This window comes from Quercus suber, unplaced genomic scaffold (genome assembly GCF_002906115.3).
Source record: "Quercus suber isolate HL8 unplaced genomic scaffold, Cork oak 2.0 scaffold_334, whole genome shotgun sequence".
NCBI lineage: Eukaryota > Viridiplantae > Streptophyta > Magnoliopsida > Fagales > Fagaceae > Quercus > Quercus suber.
In genome coordinates, this window is record NW_027069787.1 from 286,296 (window position 1) to 304,559 (window position 18,264).

At 36.0% G+C, this 18,264-nt stretch overlaps 2 protein-coding genes across 2 annotated transcripts in view; both read right to left on the reverse strand.

Annotated features, from left to right (window-relative positions):
* Positions 1-4,633, reverse strand: part of LOC111990293 (probable inactive poly [ADP-ribose] polymerase SRO2) — an 8,220-nt gene extending 3,587 nt beyond the window's left edge. Inside the window, exons 1-2 of the mRNA XM_024022109.2 lie at positions 4,489-4,633; positions 3,910-4,381 (exon numbers count right to left, since the gene is read on the reverse strand). Of these exons, the coding sequence (XP_023877877.1) occupies positions 3,910-4,379 (470 nt within the window). The 5' untranslated portion in view covers positions 4,380-4,381; positions 4,489-4,633. The remainder of the gene's footprint in view (positions 1-3,909; positions 4,382-4,488) is intronic.
* Positions 4,634-7,803: 3,170 nt separating this feature from the next.
* Positions 7,804-11,033, reverse strand: LOC111991904 (zinc finger BED domain-containing protein RICESLEEPER 1-like). The gene is made up of 2 exons (XM_024023741.2): positions 10,757-11,033; positions 7,804-8,465 (listed from the first exon to the last, which is right to left on the reverse strand). Exons 1-2 carry the CDS (start codon positions 11,031-11,033, stop codon positions 7,804-7,806), a joined length of 939 nt encoding a protein of 312 aa, XP_023879509.2.
* Between the last annotated feature and the right edge of the window lie 7,231 nt (positions 11,034-18,264).

The following is an 18,264-nucleotide window of genomic DNA, read 5'->3' on the forward strand; positions in this document are numbered from 1 at the left end:
GAAGAAAGGGGGGGGGGGGGGGGGGGGAATTTTAGTAACACAATCATGAATGTAAAAAAATAATTTAAAAAAAAATGAAAGATATATGCATTTTTTAGTAGGTATGAAACATGTCTATCTATATTAGCTATTATATCATGCAATTTTCAATTTGTAAATGCATATATATAGTATGATCAAATCACTAAAGATTACAATTATTTACAATAACTAAAGATTACAATTATTTACAATGAAATTTATTGAAATATCTCTTTTATACATCGATAATTGGGAGTGGAGATCTGAAATCTAAATGTTTCTATTGGAAATTGAAGTGCCAATCAGTTAAGTTACAAGATTTTTGGCAAAAATTATTGAAATATTGGAGAAAACTAATACTAAATTACACCGCATATCGTGTGGAAAGCAAGAATAAGGCATAATAAGCAACTGCTACTAGCAATAGCAATTGCACAATTGAAGAATGTAAAGATGGGCTTAATCATGTTCCAACCATAAAGAAGAAACAGGGCAAGTCAAACGGTGTCGTTCCAACTTCCAATCTAGCACTAATTGGAACACAGTCATTTTAATACTGTTTAACTTAAGTGTTGGCACGTGTGCACATGTATTAGGCAGTTAGATTAGATTGGGAATGTAACTGATTTTCTTGCCTTAGCATCTGGGTGTATATCAGAGCTTGTTCATTTGTATTTAGTTTTGAATTCATTCTTAATGTAATACGATTCTATTAATAGAGTTTTCCCTTTCTCTCTCTCATTTCATTACACTCTGTAGTGTGTGTTCTATACCTTTCTCTGTGTTTCTTCATGGTATCAGAGCTTTGATCCTTATCAATGGCTTCCACAACTTCGTCTTCTACCTCTGGTTCAACTCCTGCTGTGACTAATACAGAGCTACCTGCAAACACTTCGTTACTTCTTCTATCCAATATGTCTTCCATGATGATTGTCAAGCCTGATTATGGCAATTACATTGTTTGGAAGCATCAAATTGAGGTAATTCTTGAAACTTACTCAATGATTGACATTCTTGATGATTCAATTGTTGCTCCAGATTGTTTTCTGAAGGATTCTTCTAGTAATCTCACTACTAAGATTAACCCTAGTTTCATTTCTTGGAAGAATCGTGAACAAGCAATGTTTACTTTTATCAATTCTACTTTGTCTCCTTCTATTCTTGCTTTTACTGTTAGGCAAAAATCTGCTAAGGGAGTGTGGAGAGTGTTGGAAAAGAGGTTTGCCTCAGTGTCTAAGTCTCATGTCATGAGTCTTCGAAATGAACTGAGTGCAGTGAAGAAAGGTACTGATACAATTGATGGTTATTTCCAAAAGATTAAGCATATTAGGGATAAATTGGCTGTTGTTTCTATTTTCCTGGATGATGAAGAGCTTCTTCATATTGCTCTTGATAGTTTGCCCTCAAAATATGACTCTTTTATTTCTACAATTAGGACTCGTAGTGATGTTTTGTCTGTTGAAGAGTTGAATACTCTACTTAATGCAGAGGAGAGAGTGATCAAGAAAAGGTCCAATAATGTCCCTTCTCCTTCAATGGCTATGAATGTGAATTTTCAGTCTCAGAGTCATGGTTTTTCTAATCAAAGAGATAGAGGTGGTAGATACTCTAATCAGAGAGGAAGAGGTGGCAGAGGCAATTACAATCCTCACACTAGTTTCAACTATAACAATGGTGGATTTAATACTTCTAATAATCCAGGGCAGTCTTCTAAACCATAAGGGTTTCAAGGTCCTCCAGGTCAGCCTCAATCTAACAAGCCATCTTGTCAAATCTGTGGCAAAGGTGGTCATTCAGCTCTTAATTGTTATCGTAGGATGGACTTTGCATACCAAGGGAGGCATCCACTTGCTAAGTTGGCTTCAATGGTTGCTAATTCTTCTCAAGTATAGGGCTGCAATGGTTGGCTAACAGACACAGGTTGTTCAGACCATGTTACTCCCAATCTATCTCAATTATCTCTTCATCAACAACCTATTGTGGGCAATGAAACTGTTACAGTGGGCAATGGACAGGTGCTTCTAGTTACTCATGTTGGTCATGGTGAGCTTAAGACTTCTACTCATAACTTTAGGCTTAATAATATTCTTAGAGTTCCTGATCTTGCTTCTAATCTCTTAGCTGTTCATAAGTTGTGTCTCCAAAATAATGTCTTTTGTTATTTTGATGCTCACAAGTTCTTAATTCAAGATTTGCCTTCGGGGAAGATCCTCTTCAAAGGGTTAAGTAAGGATGGTGTATATCCAATTCCATCATCTTCCTCACTCTCCTCTTCCACTACTTTCAAATCTACCTCCATTGTGTCAACTTCTCACTCTCTAAAGTATGATGCTCTTCTGCTTTGGCATTAGAAACTTCGTCATCCTAGTTCTAGGTTTTTATATTTTGCACTTAAGCCTTTCTTTCATTTTGTTACTTAGTCTCAAATTGAAGATTGTTGTTCTTCTTGTGAATATTGTATAAGTGCTAAGATGCACAGGTACCCTTTGACTAAATCTCCTATTGTATCTACTTTTGTACTTGATTTGGTTCATAGTGATGTATGTGGAACAGCTCCTTTATCTTCTGTTCTGGGTTTTTCCTATTATGTAATCTTTGTGGATGATTACACTAGATTTACTTAGTTATTTCTGCTCAAGCATAAGCATGAGCTCTTATTTGTGTTTAAGCATTTTAAGGCACTTGTTGAGAATCAGTTTTCCACTACACTTAAAGTGCTTAGGACAGATAATGGTTCTGAGTATACCAATTCTACCTTTCAAGCTTTTTGCTCTACTTTGCATCAAACTTCTTGCCCTCATTCTCCTTCATAGAATGGTGTGTCTAAAAGGAAGCATAAGTATATTATTGAAACAGGTTTTTCACTCCTCTATAGGTCCCATTTACCATATAATTATTAGTCTTATGCTTTTGCTAATGCTGTTTTTCTTATTAACATATTTACCTTCTTTTGTATTGAATTTCAAATCACCCTAGGAATAATTGTATTCTAAACCACCTCCACTTCAAGCTCTTAAGGCCTTTGGTTGTGCTTGCTATCCTTATCTTAGGCCATATAATAAGAACAAGCTTCAACCAAGGTCTCAAAAATATATTTTCCTAGGTTACCCTCCACTGTCAAAGGGCTACATCTGTCTTGATCCTACTTGCAATAAGATTTACATTGCCTGTTATGCTTTGTTCAATGAATCTTTGTTCCCTTTTGCTTAGTTTTCTTTTTCTACTAATCCTACTACTCCTTTTACATAGCGAAATTTTCAGTTGAAAGTTTTGGTAGTATCTAACATTAGTTTAAACTTAGGAATTTTGTATTTTAACTTTTTAAAATATATATATATATATATATATATAAATTGCCATCCTACAACACAATTGATATATTCCACATAAATAAATAAATAAATAAATAAATAAATAAAACATAATAGATTTTTTTTACAATTGATATATTCCACATAAAAAACATAATAGATTTTTTGTTACTATTAATTGATGAGTATAGTAAAAGGTGACAGTCTGACAACTTAGATTTGATCCAAGAAGTAACTTAGCCGTAAGATGAGTGCTTCAAAAAGTACTCAACCTCACTCCAAGAAACCAAAATTCTTATTTCAAAGAATAAGGAGAACCAAGGAGAAAATCTCTCTAAGGATAAGAAGAATCAAAGGAAAAAATCTCTGTTCAACCTCAATAATAGATATAGTATTTTCCATTAACGAATGTGCTTTTTGTTCTTTTGACTAGAGTTTCCTTGCAATCAAGGATATCATCAGTTACTTAGGCCCAATTTGAAGTTTTAGTTTTATTTATTTCCAAATTCCCAACCACTCAATATCTAAAATTCTTTAAAACAATTAAAGAAATAAATTATAATAAATTTAAACTTACCCATCAATGGAAAATTGTGTAGAAGCCAAGTGAACTCCAACACCATACGACTGGCCGTTTACAGGCCTTCTTCCACAGTGACTAAATCCATGTTTCACAATTCCAAGAATTTCATCCCTCGTACCACCAAACCATCCAAGTCTTACGTTAGCATCGCCACCACATTTTTCCGCCACTGCCTCAGAGAAAAGCTGAAACGACTCCAACCTCGCTTTCCTTGTCAAAGTAGAAAGAGAATTCTTGTGTATTGCCACAACGTTGGTGTACTTTGCCACCGATCCCATACCCGTAAGAAAGCTACGCTTGATCATGCCATGTTCCAAACTCCCTTCTCCAATTTGAACAAATACATCCCCAGTAAACAACCCAAAAGGGCTTGTTTCATCGCACACAGACCCGGAATCCGAAATTTCGTCGCCATCAATAGTCAAAGAGATTTGACTTTCAACGTCACCTTGAATCTGATCCATCTCTGTTCAATAAAATTTGTACACAGAATTAGATTATATGAATGAAGTTTATAAACTTGTACCAGTTTTTTTTTTTTAATATCAATTGGGATATGTCATAAGCCGTTACCTTGACAAAGAAGTTTGAAATTTGAATACACGAGAAAGAAAGAATAGAGGAAATAAAAAAGTCAAATAGAACAGATCTAGAATTAGGAAGAGAAAAGAGATTTATATAGGTCTTGTACTTGTGGAGTCGGGAAAATTCGAATTGCTTGCGAAACAAGTACAAGACAACGGAAGACCAGTTGTTTATATAGGAGAATTCGGATTGAGACTAGTGGCAATGGTATTTCAATCTCAACCATTGAATAAAACAAATTAAAATGAAATAAAAAATTAAAAGGTTTTTTTTTAATAGCATAAAAAATTAAAAGTTAAAAAGCAAAGAAGTAAAAATTTGTTGTGAGATAAATGTGCAAAATTGCACAGGATTCTTATCCGTAAAATTCTACTATTTTTTTATTATTATTGGTGTTGTTTCATCCAATAATAAACCCTATCAACATAGGGTATTTACTTATTTCATTATTTAATATGAATTATTTTAATATACAAGTAATATTTCTATCTATCATACATACCAAATCTTAAACGTTGTTCGATTTTATCAAATATATTTAAAAGATTCAAATGAATTAATATTGTTATTAATATTAAATATGAAAGTGTATGGTATATACCATAGAATTTTTCACTTATGCAAAAAATTTTAATAAGTAAATATTAGTAGTTATTAAAATTTTAATTTATTTTTATTAAATAATTATTATCTAAATTATTTACCACATTAATAATTCAACCACAGGTTGAATCTGGATGAAAATTGATAACCATTGTCCATTGAGTCACTAACTCTACATCCAACTGATAACCATGAGTCACTGACTTTACATCGTCCAACGTATTTGAAAGATGAAATTACATAAAAAACCTAAAATAATTATCATGTTTGAAATTAGATCTCATTTTTTTAATCTCATCAATTAAAGTCTCAAAATTAGGAAATCGTTTCAATTAAAAAAATTGCCTATCTTTGTTATTCTAGGTAGTAATGATTGGGAAAAGCAAAAAACCATTGATGAAAGTCAGCCTTTTACTCAGGGTTTGTTTATAAATCAATTTGGCAACCATTGAAGAAAGAAATTTTTGGTTAAAATGAAAAAGTAAAAATAAATATTGTTATGTCATAAAATTGAAGCTATTTACTTGAATAAGAAAGCAAAGTTTGTCCATGACTTCTCTTTTTCTTTACTTTATTACTGGATAAAATCAAGAAGATAAATAAAGACTTCAAATTGAAATGATTTTATAAGTTTAAAATTTTAATTGACATAATTAAAAATCTAAGAGCATTGGTAGCAAACTCAACACTTTAACATTTTCACCAAAATTTGGCAAAACTCAACTAAACCACCCTATATCAACCTCAATAATTTATCCAAAAAAAAAATTTAACAATGAACAATTGACAACACATGATATATATATATATATATATATATATATATTTCATTCATTTCTCAATGACTCTCTCTCTCTCTCTCTCTCTCTCCTTGAGTTGCCAAACATCTCTCCTCATGTTTCTCTCTCTTTCTCTTTGAGCATGTGTTGTACATGGTTGATGCCCAACAAAGCCGCATGATTGGGTTTTGTTTTGCTCACTACTCCAACCCACTCCAATCACATTATCACTCTTACTCTCATGATAGCTCAAGAATATCTAGTTGAGGGATACGATGTGTACATGCAAGTTTAGATTTTGGATATTATCTTGAAAAGATCTCTAAAACCTTAACAGTACATTTAGACATCATCTTTGTCAAAAATGGTGTCTTTGTGTTTGTAAGAAAATGAAGAACATGAGAGTAAAGTTGTAAAAAAAAATATACACAGGTTTTTTTAATGTGGAAAGGGCACAAGCCAGTTGAATATTCCACTATTTTCTGAAAAATGGTTATAATGGAGGTATTGTGCTACAATGGAGAAAAAGAGAAGGAAGAGGTGGAAAAAGAGCTTCCATCATAGTGTCAAAAAGTGTCTCTTGTGTCTATCCTCTTTTTCATTGAGTCCTTTATCCTTCTTTAATAATGGTAGAAATGGGCACATGTCACTTTTCTAATGGGTAAAGTGTTGCCTTTCTATTGGAGAAGAACAAGATAGAGTCTTGACAAAATGGGACCACATGCAATTGGTGCTTCTTTGACAAATATGCTTGTGCTTGTACTACACTCAATAATGCTTCCTCAACAAGTTGGCCTCTAGGAATGACAACGGGCCGGGTTTTTGCATACCCAGACCCGACCTGCAGGCCTGGACCCGTGACCCAAACTCGACTCGATTATTAAACGGATTTTTTTTTCAGGGCCCAGACCCGCCCCGCCAGGCCCCATTTAGCCCAACTAGATTTGGGCCCAAGCGGCGGCCCAAATCATGGCCCAACACAAAAAAAAAAAAAAAAAAAAAAAAAGAAGAAGAATTGAAGTCCATTAAGATTTTTTGCCTAGATTCAAGCCCATTTAAGCCATATAACATGGTCTAAATGCCAAATTTTGGCATTTGGGCCACGTTATATGGCAACCAAATCAATCCAAATCATAGGTTAATCATAAATCAATAAATCACATGTTAATTATAAATCTATAAATCAAAAATTATAGCTAATATCATAAATCAATAAATCACCTGTTAATTATACATCTATAAATCAATAAATCATAACTAAGATTATAAATTAATAAATCACCTAGCTAAGATAACCATTTAATCATTAATCAACAAAATCATAGCTAAAATCACCAGCTAAACATAAAAATAAAAATAAGCCCAACAAGTCCAAGAAATAAGTATCACAAGTCCAAGAAATTGTAAACCTACAAAATAAATCCCACAAGTTTAGAATAATTACAAACCAACAAATTAATCCAACAAGTCTAAGAAATTAAAAAGACTACTAAATTAATACAAAATGTCTAATCATCCACAGCTGTGACACAACTCCCATCCTCTTCATTAGGCTCCTTATCATCAAGAATTGATTAAAGTGTACAATCTCCAGACGTAGTTGAAGAACTTACAACAACAATGAATTAAAAAATAGAATAAACTTCATCAAATTGTAACTAGCAAATATAAAAATATAATTTTGATTTTGATTTTATAAATAGAAATTAGACAATTGCTAACCATTGATTTCACTCCATAACCAATTCTGAGCACACATCATTGCCTCTATAGTCTTGGGATGTAGTCTACTACGATGTGGACTTAAAAGTCTCCCGCTAGTACTAAAGGCAAATTCTAAAGCCACAGTTGTGACAGGAATGGCTAAAATATCTCTTGCAATCCTTTGTAAAGTAGGATACTTAAGACCATTACTTTTCCACTATCCCAAAATATCAAAATCTTCATTCCTCTTCAACACTCCATCATCAATGAAATGATCAAATTCCATTCTAGCACTCCTATGTTTCTTTGAACGACTTGAACTATTGTTCACAAACAAATCAAAAGATGACATTGCCCCACTCAACCTAAACTTCAATTGTGCCACATAATTTGAAGTACTTGTAGGAATATGATAACTTCCTTCATTATCTATAAGGGACTCATCTACATCTCCATACTCATCAAGCAAATCATAAAAAAAATTCTTAATTTTTTCAATCTCCAAATCAGAATTATCACTAAAAATATTAGGATAATAAAACTTCAATAATTTTATCTTATATCTTGGATCTAAGATAGCAGCAATAGCCATAACAACATTGACATTAGCCCAATAAGAATTAAATTTAGCAAGCATGCTTTCTATCATCATACTTATCATCTCATTTGAAGACAAACTCCATTCATTCAATGCAATTTTCAACTCACACACCAAAGTAAAATACATATTAATTGTAGGGTACTTACAACCAGAGAAAAACTCAGTCACACTATGAAACAACTTTAACCTCCCACAAATATCTTTGGCTACCTCCCAATCATATTCATGTGGCAAACAAGTATAGGATGTTTCATGTTTAGCCAAACGCGGGAAAACATCTTTATAAATCAATGCAGTAGAAAGCATTAAATAAGTTGAATTCCAACGATTTTTACAATCTAAAACCAACTTTTTGGTGCATTGAACACGCAATTGACGTACATTTTCTTCAAATTTCTACCTCCTTTTTGATGATCTAGTCCAATAAATCACACTATCACGAATCCCTTCAATACCATCACTAATAAGAGACAACCAATTTTGAACAATCAAATTCAAAATATGTGTAGCACACCTCATATGCAACATAGACCCACCTAACATAAGAGAACAAGTATCAAGCTTATTTAAGAGAAGTCTTATCATGGCATCATTAGTACTACAATTATCAACAGTTATTTTGAACAACTTCCTATCAATGTTCCACTCTAAAAAACAATCAATAAGGATTTCAGCAAGGACATCTTTCGTGTGTAGAGAAGGAACATAAACAAACCTAGAAAAATAATAGGAATAATTATAACATAACTCAATAAACATTCAATTTAACATTGATGATGAACAGAATCAGTAGGCTGAACAACTCGGCTTCGATGGGTTGAAAGTGGTAGCGAAGGCCTGAAAAACGAACACGCTGTCAGAGGAGACCGGGGTGGACCGGCCTAATACCCTCCGATGACTAAGTTAGTATCTTCTCACCAATGGACTTCTAACTGTATTGGGAGTAAAAATTTCAGTAGTTCATACCTTTGCTTGGTTTAGACCGGCCCTTATATAGAGAACTTTAGGGCGGTTATTGGTTCAATAACTTCTCCCAGATTTGTGGAATCCGGACATAACTTCCTCAACGGCTATAGAAATTATAACCGCTGCTAGAAGTTACATACTTGGGAAGAATTGGTGGCGATGAATACGGGCTGATTAACCACTCCAGAATTTGCTAAGTGTTGTGTGGTCGTCCATGTGCAATGCCCATGGACAACTCTTTGTCCGACTGTTGGGGTCGTCCATGCGCTTTACACATGGAAAACTCTTTCAATTTGATTCTCTGAGATTTATTCCATTAATCCATACTCAGGGACGAGATGTCTGGACGAATCAGAGATGTTCTGGCCGTTTAGCTAACTGGTGATCATGGACGACCCTTCTGGACGAACTATAGATGTAATTTTTGTTATCCCATCAGTTGCCCCCTTGTCCAGGGTGTCGTCCAAGGACATTATAGGGATTTAATTCCCTTTATGTAGCCACGTGTTGCGATTTAATTCGTTGAGCAGTTAAGTCGATTACATTTTTCCATGCGATTGCCACGTGTCATCTTCTCAGTGGATGGTGTCGCTTCGCTGACCCTACTCCTGGGCCCTATAAATAGGCACATTCTCTTTCTTGCCCTTTACCTTTCTCATAAACTCCCTTCTACTATCTCATCCAAGATTCTCGTCTAGCCTTCGTCCTAGTTCAGGTATTTCCTCTTCCTTTTAGGTTTTCATCTTGATCTTTATTTTAGTTATGTTTTCGCCTAGTAGTACAGAGAGAGAAATAGACGAGTATCAGGACGTCTCGTCTGGGAGTTTTGAGATGGTGAGGGTAGCACTAGTTATAGTAGTAGTTCCTCGGACGAGCATTATTCGTCCGAGGTTCCTAGCATTTCCTTAGAAGAATTTCAGGAAATGCAACGTAGGACAACCTCTGGAGCTGGGGCTAGCTCGTCCAGAGTGTCACCTAACCCTTCTCAGGACGAGGAGGAGGAAGAGGAGAATGTTTATACAGCTGTGCACCCGAAGTAGCGTCCACTTTAGACGCCCCTAAGTTAAAAGTTTTAGTAGATAGATACCAAATCCCTAGGGAGTTTGAACCTCATCTACCCAAGAAAGGAGAATGGTGTTGTTCTCCTTCTTCTGGCTTAAGAGTATACACATCTTACCTCTTAGCTGGCCTTAGGTTTTCCTTAAATTCATTTTGTAGAGGTCTTCTCTTGGTCAGCCTCGTCCATCTTTATCTGATTATATCCTGAGAAGGCTTCCATGAAGCTCAGCAACTGATGGCCAGCTGTGGAATCCACCAATTGGTCAATGCATGGTAAAGGATAACTATCCTTTAGGGCAGGCCTTGTTCAAGTCAGTGAAGTCTACACACATCCTCCACTTGCCATTTGCCTTCTTTACCATCACTACATTTGCTAACCAATCCGGGTCATAGACTTCTCGGATGAAATGCGTTGTAGTCAGCTTCTGAACCTCTTCCTTGATAGCCTTGTCTCTTTACAGAGCGAAGACTCTCTTCTTTTGTCGGATAGGCTTAGAAGAGGAAAACACATTCAACCGATGAGTAATTACCCTCGGATCAATACCAGGCATGTTATCATAACTCCACGCAAAAACATCGGTATTCTTCCTTAGAAATTGGACAAGGTTTTCTTTCACTTTCTCTTTCATCCCTGTTCCAATCCTAGTGAATTTCTCAGGATCATTTTCTTGTAATAAAACATCTTCTAATACTTCAGTTGGTTCTGCAACAATTCTTCTTTCTTCATACTCATAGTCTACATCTACTTGTCCACAGCCAACATGGCTAGATAACACTCTCTGGCTGCCAACTGATCTCCTTGTGCTTGTCCAATCCCACATTCCGTAGGAAATTTAACTGATAGATGGTAGGTGGATGTTACTGCCTTCCAACTGTTTAAAGTTGATCTTCCAATGATGGCATTGTATGAGAATGAACAATCCACCACAAGGAAATTCACTTCCTTAGTTATCTGCTGCGGGCATGACCCCACCACTACAGGCAATGTAATGGTGCCGACGGGCTGCACTTTCATTCCTCCGAATCCTGTCAGTGGTGAGCACGCTGGACGAAGTTGATCTCGTCCAAGCCTCATCTGCTGGAAGGCGGGATAATACAATATATCCGCCGAGCTTCCATTATCCACCAACACCCTCCTGGTTGTATAACCTGCAATGAGTAGGGTAATAACAATCGCATCGTCATGGGGATGATGAATTCTCTCAGCTTCTTCGTCCATAAAGAGATTGTTGGCTCGTCTGCTTCTTTCGTCCTTGGAGGTCGTCTAAAGAGTTGGACGTTCTGTACCGCTTTGAGATACATCTTCTTTGCCTTGGAAGATTGTCCTGTCAAAGTCCCACCAATGATAACCCTTATTTCTCCGAGTGGGGGTCGTGATGACTCTTCCATCTTCACTTTCAATTTTTCATCCTTATGATCCCTTCCAACGAAATGCCTCAACTTTCATTGTCTAATGAGATTCTCAATCTGCTGCTTCAAGTCATAACACTCGTCCGTATCATACCCATGATCTCTATGGAAGCAACAATATTTATTCTTGTTGCGCTTGTTAGGATCTCCTTTCATCTTCTCTGGCCATTTCAAGGAATGATCATCCTTGATTTGCATGAGCACCTGATCGAGTGGGGCATTTAAGAGTGTGTAATTCTGATTCCTTGCTGATGGGCCTGCCTTCCTGGTATCTCTATCTCGATCCTTTTTATCTTTCGTCCGTCCCTTCTTTGGACGAGGCCCTTGATTAGGGTGACGTGTGGGGTTGACTTCCATTCTCTCAACTCTCTTCCTTTCTTAGCTATGATTGCATCTTCAACGTTCATAAAGTTTTGGGCTGAATGGACGAGTTCAGCCATGGATTGGGGCTCCTTTTTATACAGCTTATGAATGAATAAGTCCGAGTTAACTCCATTGTGGAAGGCTGCCAATAGTAGTTTGTCATCCACCTCGTCCACTGTTAGGGCTTCCCTGTTGAAGCGCGTGATGAAGGAATGCAGGTTTTTATTCTCCCCTTGCTCTATAGTTAACAAGCTGGATGAGGAACGCTTGTGTCTCTGTCCCCCAATAAAATTATTAACAAATAATTTGCTTAACTCCTCGAAAGAACTTACAGAATTTGGGGGTATTTTGCTGAACCACACTCACGCTGGTCCCTTAAGTGTGGTAGGGAAGGCTCTGCACATAATCTTGTCTAGAACCCCTTGGAGATGCATGGTAGTCTTGAAAGTAGCGATATGATCGAAAGGATCGCGCGCCCCATCATATGAATCCAGGGAAGGCATTTTGAACTTTGGAGGCAAGAGATGACCATTAATAGAAGCCGTGAAAGGAGAATCTGTTCGGTGAACCAAATCCTCTACGGGATTCGTCCTTCTCATGTTCTCCTTCATCTCATCCATAACCTTCCTCATTTGATCCATCTCTTTTTTCAAGTGTGGCACCCCTCGTGAAGTGGTGCCCCTTGACTGGTTCTCGTACTCAGCATTTCTCCTTCTATCTTCTTGACTTTGGGCTTGTTCTTCTACATGTCCTTCACGGCGCTGCCTCTCTATCTCCCTAGTTAACTCTTGATTCTGACGAGTTAACTCCGCCATGGCGGCTGCCATGGACTATATGTATTGGATGGATGGAGATTGTGTGACAGGCGTTAATTGGTGTGACTTATCACCTGTTTGTTGTGACTTGCGACTGATTCAACATGAGGTAGCAGCCAAAATATGTGGTATATATTGTGATGATGGCTTTGTAAATGGTATAAAAGTCAAAATACTAATTATAATTTTGCTGATATTGCTCCTTAATGTCAAATTCTTTGCCTGCAGAACCCAAGTACCTTACAAATTAAGAGGTTATGCATGTAGCATATTTGTGAACAACATATTCCTCCCTATAATCATTAATACATCAATACACTGCCCTTGTATTCATTTCCTAATAAACAGTTGTGTTAAGTAAATTTGTGCTTTTGAAAGAGGAGCAATCCATGGAAAGTTAATAAGATATGGGCTATTTGTTTCCTTACACTAATTCTATTGATTAGTCATACTGCAAATTCAAACTCTTTTGAAATTTCTGACAATGTATCCTTGTAATTAGGAATGGCATGACCATGCCAAAAGCACTATAAAGTACAAGTACATTTTACCATTTCAATTGTCATAGTTAGGCCACAGATTGATTGATCCAGATTCAATAATTCCAATTTTGATATAGTCATTTGTTCTTCTTGATTAAAGGGTCATCACTTTATATATAGCATTTTTCCATCTTAAGATTTGCATAGCCATCTCTTTATTTAGTTTTGGTCCTTTAGAAATCATGAAAAAGGCTGTTGGGTTTGGAAGAAATTATTCATGCCTTCAAACCTGCTAAGCTCCTCAGATCTTCAAACACGGCTGTTAGAAAAATATCTCCATATCTTGTTGATTTTGAAATTTGATTCTTTTCAGTCATGTTTACATAATCCATTGCAAATTTCCAATATATGTCCAATTAATAAAGAATATATTTACGCCTTTTCCTTTTAACCTGTTTTGGAAAACTAGGACCACAGTATTTTTTTTTTTTAGGTAACCTGTAAAAGGAATTAAAAAACAAGTTGAACTGTAATTTCATATAAAATGTTGTTCAATATTTTGGAAGGTAAAAGACAGAAAAAGGAAAGAAATATTCAAACACGTCACATCAACCTAGAGAAAAGTTAAATAAAATTGGTAATTTCGACGAAACAATAGTTTAATTGTAGTATTGACATAGCTAGGAAACTTATTATATGTTTCTATGTATGGTGATCCTGTTGCAATTTTCCTTTTATTGTCACTTAAAAATTAGTTGTATTGGGTAACATTAATTGCCAATGGTTATTACTCTTATTGTAGGATCGTACTACCTCGTGGACTCGGGGTACGCAATAGGCAGTGCATTCCTCCCCCTACACAAGTCCGCACGCTACCATGCCCAAGAGTTTCGGGGTGCGAACCGGCAACCTACTACCCCACAAGAGTTGTTCAATTATAGGCATTCGTCATTGCGGATGGTGATTGAATGATGCTTTGGAGTGTTGAAGGCGAGGTTCCCGATCCTGACTGAAATGCACTCCTTCTCTCTCTCTAGACAACGACTGATTGTGACCGCTTGCTGTGCACTTCACAACTTTATCCGCATGTATAACCGGGCGGATGAAATCTTCCATGTGTGGGAAGGATCATTTGTGCATAACAGCGACGCAACCTTAGCGGGAGCTGCACGCGTAGGCAGTGGAGGCACTGAAGAAGCTTTTAATTCTCGGGCACAACGAGCGATGTCGGAGTATCGTGATGCGATAACAGCTGCTATGTGGGTAGATTACATAGGCAACCATGATTGAGCTTTTTGGGAATAGACTCTTAAAAATGTGGATATTGCACTATTCAAACTCTATTTTAAGTTTGAACCTTGTTTTTGTTGAAGAATATGCTGTGACAAAAATAGATGCTGGTTATGGAGGCATTAGACAATGACATTATGTTATGTTTGTATTTGTAGTTTACATTACCAATGGTGGTCCAACCTGCAGAGTCCCCAACCATTGGTATCTATTGTAGGCTTTAGAAGAAAGGGACTGTGTGTTTATAAAAGTGTGTTTATAAAACCTGCAGCACACTGTATGTTTGGTGTTTATAAAATCAAATTTAATTGGGTTGTGAGAGTAGGGGATGCTGTTGTGTGTTTATAAAAGTATGTTTGGTGTATGAGTTTTTTTTTTTTTTTTTTTAGAAATGGTGTGTGCGTTAATACTGAGTTTACATTGGATCCATATTAAATTTGATTTTTCAAAAATTGATTTTCAATGTGTATAGTTAATCATTTATCAAAATTTGATTCTCAATCTGTATAGATATTTTATAAGGTGCATTGCTTTACTAGGGACATGTCAGTAAGAACAAGCCAAATATGGTCCCAAAGTTATTATGTTAGACTCATCTACCAATATCATACTTACACTGTTAGTTATATAAGTTTGGTATATATTTACTTTGATAAAGGAGTGAACATTTGTGCGTTTTTTGCATTTGGTTGTTGTCCTGTGCCTTGAGCAACAATCATTGAGAATTCTTAGTCGATTGTAAGTGAAACATTACTGTTAAGTTAAAAGATTTATTTGAAACTGGAACCAGAATTATTAACTGGCATAGCTGCACAGGTTGTAGTTTATGTCTTGATGAAAATGGCGATTGAAGTGGAGATCTTGCTTTCTCAAGAACGTCACAATGGTCCTTCTCCAGTTAGAGAGATGTAAGTATACAATGTCTTTTGCTAGAGACTTGATGATATAAATAACTCTTCAACAGTGCTAGCTATATTACTTTCACAGATGAAAATCGAATTTACTAATCAATTATCAAATGATTTTTAAGATCTCAAGTAATAGAGTGACTTGCACAGTACCTGTACTCAATGTCTTGGGTTTAAACTTCAATAAACATGCTAAATTTACAGTCTCTTGGATTCGCGTCAAATGAATTATTTAAACCTTGCTCAAGAATCCAGCTGTATATATATATATATATATATTGTGGTTTCTCTCTGTTCTGTTTCCAAAGTTACGCAGGACACAATATCCTACTCACATTGATATTGTGTTCAATAACAACAATTTTTTCCATTTTCCACACAAACAAAAAAAAAAAGAAAAAAAAAAAGCAAAAAACAAAACAGCAATAGCAATTGTGCTGGTACAGTATGTATGTAGGCAAAAGAAAAGCTAGAGGAATGCGACAATAACATACTATTGTGAAACTACTATTAAGCCAATAACATACAGTTGTAAGAGTCAAGAGTCATTCCCATACATATACCTAGCACTAGCAAAATGGACGACTCAAGATCGTCCAAAAATAGTACACAGTACATCAAGTTCATGAGGAGTCAGTAATTTATAATAAGATAATATGGTTACAGGACATTATCATAACAGTTTGGTTTAGACCATTGTCATAGTTAGCAGTAGTACAAGAGTGGTGCATAACAAACACCATCCAATGAACATTATCTTGACCCTTCTTTTTGTCAGATCTAAGGGGTGGACCTCGTCATGCATGACCCTCAATTCCTCTCGCAATACACATAACTCTTCTTGTAGTAGCTGGAAATCCTCCGCATATGACAACGGGGTCTTCAAGGAAATACACCATTGAAAAAACCCACATTTTTCCTTTAGGCAGCATTGAAATAGCCTGTACCGGTTATCATTTCGTTTATCCGAAATCCTCACGCTTGCTCTCAAGCCACAGAAACAGTTGCAATTTCGGAACCGAAGGCCATCGTCAATATCCTCATGCATTGTGTCCGACATCTGCGAGAAGAAGCCATAAACCTACTCACTTACACATTACTGTTTTGATACAGCTATCAATTCGTGCAACAAAAAATATAGCAACATATCCAAGTAGACCCTCCTATGGCTATGCAATTTCCTATAACTGTTTTCTATTTTCGGTGCAAGAGTAATGCAAACTTTCAAATTTTTTTATTACAAAACCATCATTGACAGAACCAGAACAGACGGGGCAAAACCTCACAAAACCTTTCTGTTCATCACTATAATTGAGGAATTGGCCTGAACAGCACCACATTATATCCATCATATCCAAATTGAATTCAACGAAATTCAGTCAAACCGACCACAGAAATCATCAAATTCACCTAGCTAAAATTCATGAATAATTAAACTAAACCCAATCAAGTAAAAGTAATAGTAAAAATTCACTAACAAGATTCAGTCAAACCAACCACAAAATCATCAAATTCATCAAGCTTAAATTCATGAATATTTAACTAAACCCAATCAACTAAAAATAACAGTAAAAATTCACTAACGAAATTCAGTTAAACCGACCACAAAATCATCATATTCACAACATGAATAATTAAACTAAACCCAATCAACTAAAAAAAACAGTAAAATGAAGCTAATAATCGGCTTTCTTGGCAACCAAACAGAGTGTTAGGAAAAATGACAAATCGAATGGGTTGTAAATCAAACATTGTTTCAACAGAAAAAGATTTAGAGAATGTACCTAAAAGATTTCAAGAATGGAGGGCGTGTATGTTTGGATTGTAAATCAAATATTGTTTCAACAGCTAACAAAGAACAGAAAAATTGGGGGTTTTCCCGATTGGTGAGCAAAACAAAAAAAAAAAAAAAAACAAAACAAAAAACTGAGAAATCTGTGAGTGAAGAAAGAACGGTTCGGTCTTTAGAGAAAAGCAAAGAATGACAAGCAAGGTGAAAGTGAGATTCGAACCTGGATCTTGGAGTGATGGGCCGGCGACTCGGCGACAACAGATGCTCGATTAGCTGCTGGGTCTTGGAGCGTTGACAGTGGAGATGAGATCTGAGGAATGTCAAGCCCAGCTGAGGATCTTCTTCGGCGTCGATGGAGATCAGGACTGCGTGGGTTTGGTTTTCTACTCTCAGGAAGAGAACGGATGAAGAAGGAAAGAGAGGAGTAACTTGAATCAAATGGATGTTCTCTCTCCTGATTAAAAAAAATGGTATTTAGTATTTTGCTCAGCTTTTTTTACCACTTAAAACACAAGTACCAAACACATATTTTATATTTTTTGAGCACTGAAAAATATTGTTTAAACTTTGATACCAAACACATTTTTTTGTTTTATTTACACTAAAAATACGTTTTTCAACAACACTTTTTAAATCACAGTTTTCACATCTTTTTAAATGACAATTTTTAAAAACTAGGACCAAACGGGCCCTAAATGCCTTGAATTTAAATATGTGAAATCAAACCTGAGTCCTGACCAACAAAATTGACCAGATCTGAAATGCATAGATCTGATGGACTGGTGTAAAGTACGACTGTACATACACGCAAACGACATCGTACCAATACCGAATGGTACACAGTAACAAAAGCCCATTGCGTGACGCCAACGCCACACTAACAATCTCACTGCAGGTGAGGTGGCACTCGTTCAATGGTTCAAAAAACCGTCCCCGTGACCATCACCGTTGCATTAGCAAGAGCCACCAAACTAAAAAGAATGAAAGAAAGA

Bases quoted from the DNA above. Each gene is read 5' to 3' on its own strand.
- LOC111991904 (XM_024023741.2), bottom strand. From the start codon at position 11,033: ATGTGGGATTGGACAAGCACAAGGAGATCAGTTGGCAGCCAGAGAGTG. The intron at 8,466-10,756 runs GTATTGATCCGA...TGATTTATAAAG, and splicing joins GAGTTATGATAACATGCCTG to ATGTTTTCCCGCGTTTGGCT.